Here is a 12,134-nt window from a genome sequence, read left to right as displayed (position 1 = left end):
GCTTGCACCACTGCGCTTTAGCATCTTCTTAATTCTATTTACCTGGAATTCCTTGACACACAGATGACAGCACTCCCTGCTCCACCGAAGCCATAAAATGCACAGAGTAGATTTGTACAAATGTGGTTGGCCCAGTCCAACAGAGAGAAATGAGGACAGATCAGCATTCCTGACAGGATAAGCATAATAAAATTCATAATCACAGCAGTCGAAATAAAGCATATTGCACACTCAGCACTTGGTGTAAAAGCAGTAGTTTCTACGATAGTAATCGTTACGGGTATGCCTTACAGTATGTATGAGTATTGCATCATGGGCATTTCACTTGTACCATCAGTCCCAGAAGTCGTCACTCAAAATATACTTCATTTTTGCAAAAAAAAAAAAAGTTTCAGGAATACTAAAAATAAACATTACTTATGTGCTGTAACCACAGGCCATATATACACTTGTTCAAATTATACACCAGAACTTTTTTGTAAACATTGCACTACAACTTTTTTTTTTTTTTTCTTCTCCGGCTGAGCTTTACAGGCTTTTTATGCCCAGCACTGATAAATGTGACTTCAGATTCTCAATTCTCAGGGCTGTAATAATGCTGCCACATTAAACTGACTGTTGTAGCTATTAGCGTGCAAGGGCTTATGATGATAATGTTATTGGTATCTCATCTCATGTGCTTGTATCACTTAAAGAGGTTATTCAGTCAGTTTTGTGGAAGGCAAGAGGCATCTGTACATTGTTAGTCTTGCTCCTAAGAGACAAAAGCCTAATTTAAGGAGATCCCTAGTCAGTACAGGATAGCAGCGTGTTCCATTGTCAGGTTGGAGACCCTGCTAACCTTTTTTTTCTTTACACAAACTGAATGTATTCAAGACCAATTCGGACTGTGCAATGAAGAGGCCTCCATATTTGCTAATGGTCTTTTAGCCGAGCTCTACACAAAGCACTCCTATTTTGGTTGCAGTTCATAAATGCAATCCCATTCAGGGACAGTTCTGCTTTCTGTGCAGAATTGCCAAAATTGCCTAAGCCCCACCAGTAACACACAACACTCTCTTGGGGGCAAACTAAACAAAATATGTGCAGACATTTCTTACCTGATCAGCGTGTTACTGGAAGACCTCTCTAAGCCTTTCCAAGGGGGTACTCTTGAATTTTGTCAATACACAGGATTCTTACAGCCTGGAATGAGCAAAGACTATCAGAAATTAGAGAGCCCTCTCCACCTCCTAAATATTTTGCTGGACACGTAGACTCTCGAAAACCCCCTTCATGTAACATTTTCCGCTTGGATCTGATTTCAACAGGGTGTCGTAGTCAATCTTCAGCACAGTTCTTAAGTGGAGACCAAGAGCCCTGGGCCTTTAGAGGAGGTCTAGCTGGAGAGTTCCAGGTATCAACACGAATTCAAAACTCAACTTTATTTTCACACTTTATGTTCAACCGACATTTCTGTACATCTGAGGAATTGAAAGGCTTGGTCTGCTGAAGGCTTTGACTGTAACAATCTAATCTCTTATTCCTATTTTTTTCCCTTATTTACCTAACCATCCTGTTTTTCAGGTGGAGGAGATGATGTTGTGTTCCCAAAGCGCCAGGGTTGCGCCGCGAGTAGTTGCATTTCACATTGTTCCTTTGCAGGTCGCGCAGCGTCTTTCCTTCTGCGCCTGCGAGCACAGCGTGCGCATGCTTGGCTAACCACTGAAATTCCATGATCAAAAGAGTGCTGACAGATGTCCATTTCTGATTTTAAAATTATCTATAGCGGTGTTTGGGGTGACCACATAAAATTTGTTCATGGAATTTCATGCGCTGGCTTTTTCTTCCCTCTCACAGGTGCCGTGCGCGCTGCATGTTGCGTCATGCTGCGAGGTAGGGGGACACACCTCCTCTTTGTCACAGTTAACCCTCTTCAGACCAACCCTCTCTGCGACCCGGCAGTCTGGGCTTGCCCTTTGCGAAGTGGTGCATAGCTGCTACCCAGAGCCGCCCTTGTTTGCTGAAAACCACCTGCAGTGGTATTTTTGTTGTTTTTGGCATGTTTACATTGGTGGTTATTCTTATCTCGATCTGATTTATATCCCTCTTATTTTTCACAGCGTTTGCTTCCAATTGAGGGAGCAAATGACCTCTTTTTTCAGCCTCCTCCCCTGACGCCTACCTCTAAGGTTTACACGATACGTCCATATTACCCAAAAGATGAGGTGAGTGGACACAGTATCCTCCCCAGAAAATTGGTTGGGACAAAGCTTTAGGCGGGTGGTGGCCCCTGTGACCTAAAAGTGCCAGGTGGTGCACCCGATTAAAAGGGGCTTAGGAGAACACTGTAGATATAACAATTGACCTTCTGGGACTAATTCACTCAAACTGAACTCTAGGCAGATATAAGACACAAATTAATGCAGTTTATGTATCTTTCAGAATATTCTTATCTATTTAAATATATACATTTGGTTTGGTTTAAGCCTTTTTACATAGAGCAGAATTGGATCTGGAGAGGCACAGCCCTTAGCTCCAAAAAGAGAGCAAAGTTCTGTTACTGCCAAATAGCGATCTCCATAAAACAAAAATAAAACATGCAAAACCGAACATGACACGTTAATACTCGGAGAACAATCAGTTCAGGGAGACTTAAGGAACCCTTTGAGACTAGTTTTTTGCTCTGTTTGCCCTTTTCTTTTTTTTTTTTTGTGGGTTCTGTTTCTCCCTTAAGAACATATTAGGAATTAGCATTGTTTAGAATGAGTTACAGCAACGTCAGATTACAAAATCTCTCAGTATAGTTCCTATTTAAGGCTAAATGCTCTCTGTATTGAACCAGGATAATATTTTAGGGAAACACTAATGATGGTTTAGGAGCAGTGATTGTGAAAATTGATGTTGGCCAAAGATTAACTTTTCTTGTTTTTATAGGCTTCAGTGTACAGGATCTGCAGAGAAATGTATGATGATGCCATGGATGATTTGCCCTTTGAAAGTCAGCCTGACCTGATAGGAGATAAGTATGTACCTTAAGGTGGAACTAAACACGCATTACACCTGTTTGTTTCCTCACAGGGTGCTGCCTTCTTCTTTTCCCGTCAGTAATATTTAGCCATCTTGATTGGCCTTGCCAGGATGGTATAACTTCCATGCAGGGTTACGGGAGTTCATTCTTCCTGGCACATGCAGGGGAAGCCAGGATTGCTGGTTATCTTGACAACCAAAGCTGACTCTGCGCTTCACAGCGCAGCTTTAATCTCCCTAGCGCTCCAATTCTGTGCAAATTTCCATGCAAAAAGTGTTCAATTTTTTTTGCATGGAAATTTATTTTACATTGTAGGCTATAATTCTTAGGCATAACTCACCGATATTTAATAATATTGTTAATTTAATAATAAAAGAAAATCTATAAAAAAAAATTCAAAATTATTTAAACATGTAATATAAGTGTACAGTAGCATATATAATATAATTAATATATATTATAGGAATATTTCTTTGTATTGGACTCAATACAGCTATTTTGTATGAGTCTAATACAAAATAATTTGAATTTCCCACCGATCCCCCCGCCTGCACCGATTCATGCACCGACACCACTGGTAAACCCCGGAGATGGTCGCTGCATTATGCGGCTGGAGATCAGAGGGGAAGGACGTGTCCCCAGGACCTGCGGGGATTACCACTTTTGGTACACTAAACCCACCCTTGTCACACTGGGGATTAACGCTGGGGGGGGTTAATGCCAGATAGTGATCAGGCAGGTAGGACAGATTATTGTAGAAGGTATGTCGCATGTCCCTTTCTACAATATTGATCTTTGCGATCCTGGCACTATGTACAATAAATGGAATGTGGTTTTAAACTTGTTATAGATTTGTAGCTAATTTAAAAAAAAACTGGCTGACTAGAATGCCTGCAGAATGTTAGCTGACAAAAATCAATTCAAGTCCCTTTTGCCTTCTGCAGTTCATTCAAGGATACACTGATAGCAATACACGAGCAATGGACATTCACTCATCATGCAGTTAATTTGTGCATATTATAGTGAAAAATATGTGTCAGTGGTGTTATTGCTTCAGAAACTGTAATAGCTGTTAATATGCCATTTTTATTTTTTCCCCCTCATGAAGGCTTGTTGGTGGACTTCTGTCTCACAGTCTGGACTATTGCTTTGTGCTGGAGGATGAGGATGGTATCTGTGGCTATGCTGTGGGGACTGTGGATGTCACTCCGTATCTCACCAAGTGCAAACATTCCTGGATCCCCTTCATGCAGGAGAAATACAGCAAACCCCAGGGGGATAAGGAGCTCTCAGCAGCAGAGGTAACAGATCCCTATCACTATGTTCCCCAGTCTATATTTTAGGTGTGCAGTGCTGCGAGGAATGCTGCAGATGAGACTCGGACAGTAGAAAACACTGCTGCTCAGTATAGTAGGTCAATGAACCGTTTTAGGGTTATTCGGTTTGCGATGATCTTGCCTGAGTTATTTGATCAGATTCAAGGCCAAACCTCAACAACAAAATGATCCTAGTTATGAATGAGCATTAGTAAATTGGACTTGCTTAGTGATACTTAGTATTGGGCAGTGTTCTCCCCACCCAGCACTTTTCAGTAACCACCCAAAAACAGACGGATTTGGGCCACAATACAGGCACCACCTGCCTACAGCATCTTCCCACCCAGCTTACAAAATATTCTGGGGAGAATACTGTTGGGAATATTTCCTGTCACTTCCTGTCCTGATGTGAACATTATTCCACATTATAGTTGGTCTTGCAGAACTTCCTATCCTGGAGATGGGGATTCTGAAGATAGGAAGTAATTGGAAATCTCCTCAGTGGAGTCACAGACCATAAGCACTGTCAGCCATTTAGTTTTCAAATGTATTGTCCTGGTGACCCTTGCCCTCTTGATCCCCATTCCCCTTAGGTATTGTTAAGGTGACCTCTGTTCACCTGTATCCCTTGTCATAGTGTCTCACATTTCTTTTTAGTTATACATTTTCCTCTTTTGAGCAATGTTTATGATGACTTCTTTCCCCGTTATCTTATGCTACCTTATTCTCTTTATTTCTTGTCCCGGTGTATAAGCGAAATAATATTTCCTTTAGTTTCCTGAATTGTCCCCTTTTTTATCCCATTCATTTATGGTGGAAGCGCAATGTAAAAGGTGCCTCATCCCCAAACAACTATATCGCTTGTTATTCCAAAATGGAAAATTCATACAGGACAATGTACCACAATTAATAATGTCAAATACTTAGTAAATAATTCGGAACACATTATGTTTTTATAAGACACATATAGCATTTCTATATTGTGGTATAACTACATTTGTCAATGTTCAGCTATTGTTCTTGACACCTTTCACAATTCCTTCCTCTGTTCTTTAGAAGAGCTTGTGAGGAAATATACCACAACTGTAAACCACAATACTGTGACTCGGTTACACATCCCACATATTATCCAATAAAAAACACACGTTTAAACTTTCACAAAATAATTCACAATTCTAAAAAGTTTATATCTGAAATCCAGCAAACTTTTCCAGATGAGAAATGGTCAATGGTGTCGTCATCATATACAAAAAGGGCCCCAGCATTACCCAGGGACCTGGAGGCTTACATTTCAAAAATTGTACTTATTAATGAAATATACTTTGATCTCCAGCTCATAATTATTTATTCATTCAAACTAATTAGCCTAAACGTTGCACAGATTACGGCACTCAATGCACTTTCGTGCGCGGAAGCTGCCATCACGGAGCGCACGGATGTTGCTCGCCATGTGGGACATCCCTGAGACTCTAGTATCGGGTTGAGTAGATTTAATTGATAAACACAATATTTGTTATAGATGTAAGTTGAAATGTGTCAAGAACAATAGATGGGCATTGACAAATGTATTTAAATTGTCATATAGAAATGCTATGTGTTTATTTTTCGGAAAATCTTATGTGTTTATAACTATTGGGAGTTAATTGTGGTGCCTGTATGAGTTTTCCATTGTTTCATTTTTATGAGTAAATGTTATTTATATGATAACCATGTGGTAAGAGATACAAATGTATTGGGGGTCCTGAATTATATGGTTTTTGATTTATATAAGCAACCATTCTGACCTTTATCTTCCTTGTTTTTCCAGAAAATCATGCTGAGTTTTCATGAAGAGCAGGAAATATTACCTGACACATTCCTTGCTAACTTTCCATCATTAATAAAAGTGGATATTCACAAGAAGGTAACAGATCCCAGTGTGGCCAAAGGGATGATGGGGTGCCTCCTGTCTTCTCTTAAAGCAAATGGTGAGTTCAGACAACACACACACACATATCGTATCTATATCGCATAGAAACTTTGTAAAGCACATCAATTACTTGGTAATTAAATGACAACAAATTCTCCCTTTATAGTACTGGGTGCTGGTTTGTTTTGTTTACCCATCTTCTGTTCCTTGTCTCAGGATCACGTGGTGCTTTTTGTGAAGTCAGACCCGACGACAAAAGAATCCTGGATTTTTACAGGAAGCTGGGTTGCTTCGATATTGCCAAAATGGAGGGATTTCCTAAAGATATTGTTATCCTTGGAAGGAGCCTTTAAATATCTGCAAAAAGGAAAAAAAACTTGTCCGGAATCGTTCTCAGATTTACCAATCATGCAAAATTCCAGGTTTTGCCAGCCGGATATTTTGAACAACGCCTATGCATACTACAACCTGATGATTTGATTGATCTTTAATACAAAGAAAAAAAGGTTTTTAAATTGTCTAGGCTTCTCCATGATAAATATTGTTCCTTTGCATGAGCTCTTCATTTCAGGGAGACTTGTGCTCCTAGGTGTAATATAGAAGGGTCTGTGTCCAGTTTCTTTTCTTTGTTGTCATTAGGTATTTGATGGACTTCTTGTTTAACGCTGGGGATTTTCATCTTTACTTTAAATGGTAACAATACTGAATGCTTGCCTACACTGAGAAATGCAGTTTAGGTAAGCTTGCAGTATTTAAAGAGCTCTTAAACATCATTTGTGTACAAAGGTATCAGGATCTTTTCCTTTTTTTTTCCATATAGTTTTTCTTTTCCAGGAAAGATAAAGGATGTAGCACTCAAGGTGAATAGGATTGCATAGAATCTGTGGGAACAGTTGAAAAGCAGCAAAGTAATGATTCTGTAAATGTACCTGTAGGATACTGTATGTACAGACTGTTTACCATTGTTTCTGTATATTGTTATGTTCATGTTTCTTTATGCAAGCTTTGATCGAGCATGCTTCATTTTTAATAACTTTTGAAACTGTAAGGATAAAAAAGTGCTTTAAACTTGCCTTTTCCTGTTCCGTTTACACTTCTTATGGTGGTATAGAGATTATTGGGGTGGTCTATGTATTTCAGTTACAGCTCGGCAACAATGGTGCACAGCGGATAAGTAAACCCGAACCTCAGATGGTCAGCACCTTCAAGTATAGAAGCAGATGATTGATCAGCACCTCACAAACAAAAAGTTCATATTTTATTATAAACGCCCCTAGCGGTATTCCCGAGTGTGACTCGGGGTGGATTTTCCAGGCAAAAAGCAGTATTCCCGAGTTATACTCGGGGTCGCTTTTAACTAAAAAAAAAAAAAAAAAAAAACACTTAACCTTGGGTAAGTCCCCAGGTACACGTCCTTCCTCCTCGATCTCCAGCCGCAAAGAGCAGAGATGAGATCTACGGGGTTTACCGGTGACGTCGGTGCAGGCGGGAGGATCAGCATGAAATTCAAATAATTTTGTATTGGATTCAATACAAAATGGCTGTATTGAGTCCAATACAAAGAAATATTCAATTATATATATATATATATATATATATATATATATATATAAATATATATATATGCTACTATACAGTTACATTACATGCTTAAATATTTTTTTAAAAGATTTTTGTGTTTTTGTTAAAGTTTATTTTTAAATTTATTAAATTTCAGTGAGTTATGCCTAAGAATTACAGCCGTCAATGAAAAATAAATTTCCATGAAAAAAAAATGGAAATTTGGACGGAATTAGACCGCTAGGGGGGTTAATAGGTAATTAAAATCCATACCAAACATACATAGCTGGGATCATTTATGAATTTAAAGATTTAAAGCACAAAAGTCCAGCAACTAATCACAGGTAAATGGCAACTTCTGCAAGGCTCAGATCCTGTTTAAAAAGCCCCATGCTGACTTTTACATTTGTATGTAAATCTTAGATTTAGATCCTCAGAACAATTTATTTGATGCAAGTAAATATTGATACAGAGCTTTTGGATGAAACAAAGTCTGTATGGCCCTGTTCACACTGAAAGCTTTGGATAAAGTTGCTTTTTGGACAGAGCTTACTATTATGTGTGTCCTTTCATTGCTTCTCCCTTGTCCCCAGCTCTTCCATCCATACCTACCACTGCCAATTGCTTTTACCTCCTCTCTGAATTGGCCCACCTTCTTCTCCAATATGCAACAATCCTTGGATCTGTCTGTTGCATGTTTTACCTGATAATCGAGCACCAGCAGTTGGGGATTGTAACTTTTTGCAGCGCAAACAATGATCCCTTCCTGGCACTTTGACATTGTTACCAAATGCTGCAAGATCAGAAGTCTATCCCTGTAAGGACAAGCCCTGTGTGATTTTTAGAATGGGATCTGAGCCTTGAAATGAGTAGTTTCATTTAACCTGCAGTAAAATGATTAGTTATACTGAGGAACTGTATTTCACATCTTACTTCTTAAAGCATCCCAGCTGATGTATGACCTGTATGGATTTTAAATACCACTACTTGATAATAAAATAAGGACTTTTAAAAGGTGCGGATACTTTGTCTGGTACTATTTCAGTGGAGGAATTTGCATTTTCTATTCTGCTTAATAAGCTCATAGGTACTTCAAGGGAAATTCCACTTTTGCTAATAAAAATTATAAATAAACAATGGCGTATTTGCAGAAAAGGTCACAGGAGAAGCACATATCAAGAGTCATAGTTTTCTACATGCACTTTCTGTTGTGTGTGTATACTTTCTTTTGTTAAAGTCTATGCTAACATTGCAAAGTTGTCATATTTTGAAAATATTAGGAAGAATAGAAAAATCAAGTTTTAACTGCTTACCTGGGTTTTGTTGGCTTTTTCTTCACTTCCTGTCCTGCTGAAAAGAGTTTTATAGACGACAGGAAGTGAGGGAAAATCTGCAACAGGAATACAGACATTTATAGAAATTTGTCAGGGGTTCTAGCCTTCCTTCCGCAATACAAAAGAAATGCGTTTCATTCGTGTTGCTGGTAGAGATTCACCCTCACTTCCTGTCTGATAAAATGTCTGCAGTAAACGAAATGGGGGAAAATCCATGTAACACAGGTAGCAATAGGAGTAAGATTCTAACCCCTGTAATATGTGCAGCAAAGTTTAGACTATTAGAGACAGCTGGATGAGCTGCATACAATTATACTGAAAAGGAACTTGCTGAATGCAGTTGCTAGCAGGCAAATGAGCTCAACTTTCTGCTACTTCACTGTCCAGTCATTGGGGGGGTAAGAACATGACCTAGCTGTGTTTCTCCCCTGCAAAACTGGATGGCTCTTTCATAGAAATCTCAGCCATGTACTCTGCTAAAGCAGTTTGCTTAAAGTTCAGCATTATATTTTGCTTTCAGAACTTATGCAGGCAAATATAACAAAACACCATTGTCACTATTGCAGTGGCTGTGCTGACTCTGTATGTTTGATGAGCAGCAAGGCATTGTGGTGGTTACAGGATGGGAAAAGCTCCCAGTATATATCATGGGATAGCATGCTGGGAGTTATAGTTCCTTAGATGCTGCAGGTTGTCTATGCTTTATCGGGAAGATGTATTCTCTCTCTCGTAGTCTTTGGATGTTAACCTAAACATCCCAGCACAATCTTCCAGAGGGGTTTTTGTTATTGCAGCCAAGCACAAGAAACTGATTGCAGATCTTTTGTTTGACTTTGTTTTGCAATCCTTATGATTTGAGATGTTCTGGCCTACAAAATCCGCTGTGTCCAGTGTCCTCCTCTGTGACCAGTCAACTCTAAATTATGTGTGTAGATATTATGCTTCCTTTCTACTTTTGGGATTTTCTGCTCTTTTTCTATACAGCAAGCTGGCAGCTGCATTTTGTGTTGTGGTGTTTTACTAACCAAGGGCTACCGAAAGAATTCTGACCCAAGCCATTTCAATTGGCCAATTCATAGCTTTACTTTACAATGATGTTACACTACCAGATATAGAAATCATATCCTCAAACTGAACAAACCCACAATAAAATGTTTGCAGCACCATAGCATTTGATGGTGGTTCTTCTATACAGCAGTGATAAAAGTAGAAGCCCATCTGATTTATATTTTATGGCATTAGTGCTTCACTTCTTGTGACGGCAACATCCAGGCTATTCATTTCATCAAACATCACACCCCATCCATGCATGTACTTTAAGCATGTCATTTACTTCTGAAAGCCCTGTTTGTGTTGCCTTACAAACACGCTTAGACTGCTGGGTGCCTCCATCTTGATTGTGATGTCAGAAGCCTCAAACTGATGCAGAGCTGTCACTCATTGACCCTTTATATTATCCCCTATAAGCCAGATTTCCAAAGAAAATCTTTGAAGAGTCGTATGTATGTGACAGAGAAGCGTTGGTAACTAACAGCGCTGTTACCCTGCTAGTTATGCAGCTCGGCAGAAGTATATGAATGTCAAGACTGACCTGACAGCATTACAGATAATTGGCAGACCAAGCAGTTTACCCATCAGCTCTTTGCCATACATGAAATCTTAGATAGAACAATACATTTAAGCACTTGTTCTATTTCGCTGTTCTCATATATAGAAGAATTGCTTGTAAAATAAACCAGGACAATTCATAGGGGTCATAGAATGTCAGATGTTTTTTGTAGAGAACACATTTTTTTGGAATGTGTTTGCATTTGTCCTTCCATTGATTACAAGTGGCACTGAATTTAGCAAGTAAAGATACGCCAAGCTATTGGAATAGTAGTTTTTTTTTGCCCAATGATGAGTTTAGATGCTGAGATTTGGTGATAACACTAATCTGTATTTCATATTTATTCTGGGTGCTCAGACATGAAGCAAAGCTCTGGCTCCAACAATATGGCTGTCTTCACATAATGCAGAACAAGGAAAGGTAAGGCAGTAATAGGAAAGAATAGCAGCATGTAGACCAGTAGTACTACTGGTGCCTAGTACCTTCGGGCACTGCTTCAAAAGTTTAGTCTTTAAAGAAGGTAACATCAGACTGAGCACAAAAGACAGTAGTTTTTAGATACTTTTGGATTGGTCCATACTTGGGTTGGTTTGACGGGGGAAAATGTTGATATCTTTATATTGGATAGTAAGGAAGAAGTCACTGTGACCCCATTCACAGCAATGCATCTAATTCACTTCAGATGAGCCCTATAACCCTTGACACACAAAGGTATACATGTGAATCCATTGTGTGTGTGTGTGTAAGGGCCATACAATATTGTAATGTGGTGGGATTTGTTTTTATTGCACCCCTACTTGAGTGTCCTCCACCACAACACGTAGATAAAAACTGCATTCACCTCTTTTTGTTGCATTAGGCAGCACATATATATTATTTTAGGTTATGGTGTAAAATCATGAACTCTCCCTCAATGCCACAAAACAGATTTAGCTCGGCATGTACAAGGGTTAGTTTACTCTTATAGTTTGCTTTGTATTTTTGTAGAAGTTGAATCATTTTCTTGATAACCATGCAGCTGCTTGTTTTGCATTTTTGTTTGGCGTGAGAGCTTAAAATCTTGTTGTCCTCCTCCAGCGATTTCCACCAGTGCCCTCTTTGAAGTGTTGAGTTTTAAACACGGCACCGCAGAACCGCCAAACCAATGTGAGACTGCAGTTTTCTCAGTAACTTTCCTCCCAGCCTGTGCGGCTAGGTTCCATTATACAAAATACTTCTGATGTGAATATAAGTTGCACTTTTGTAGAATGTTTTTGTTTTATAATAAAACTAGTAAAAAATCACAGTTTTACTCGTCTTTATTTGTGCAGTTTTTATTTTACCATGGACATTAGTATGGAGTTGCCTCCTTTTATCTAGAATGGCTGCGACTTTTCTGAGGTGAGGATGTTTGGAG

General features: G+C 39.1%; 1 protein-coding gene across 1 annotated transcript in view; it reads left to right on the top strand.

Moving 5' to 3' along the window:
• OGA (O-GlcNAcase) overlaps positions 1-12,021 on the top strand; it is a 35,514-nt gene extending 23,493 nt beyond the window's left edge. The window contains exons 11-16 of the mRNA XM_072424463.1: positions 1,311-1,396; positions 2,103-2,207; positions 2,917-3,005; positions 4,119-4,311; positions 6,134-6,293; positions 6,452-12,021. Of these exons, the coding sequence (XP_072280564.1) occupies positions 1,311-1,396; positions 2,103-2,207; positions 2,917-3,005; positions 4,119-4,311; positions 6,134-6,293; positions 6,452-6,588 (770 nt within the window). The 3' untranslated portion in view covers positions 6,589-12,021. The remainder of the gene's footprint in view (positions 1-1,310; positions 1,397-2,102; positions 2,208-2,916; positions 3,006-4,118; positions 4,312-6,133; positions 6,294-6,451) is intronic.
• The last annotated feature ends 113 nt before the right edge of the window (positions 12,022-12,134 follow it).

The sequence above is a fragment of the Pyxicephalus adspersus genome, chromosome 10 (genome assembly GCF_032062135.1).
Source record: "Pyxicephalus adspersus chromosome 10, UCB_Pads_2.0, whole genome shotgun sequence".
Lineage (NCBI taxonomy): Eukaryota > Metazoa > Chordata > Amphibia > Anura > Pyxicephalidae > Pyxicephalus > Pyxicephalus adspersus.
This window is presented reverse-complemented; position numbering and strand designations above follow the sequence as displayed.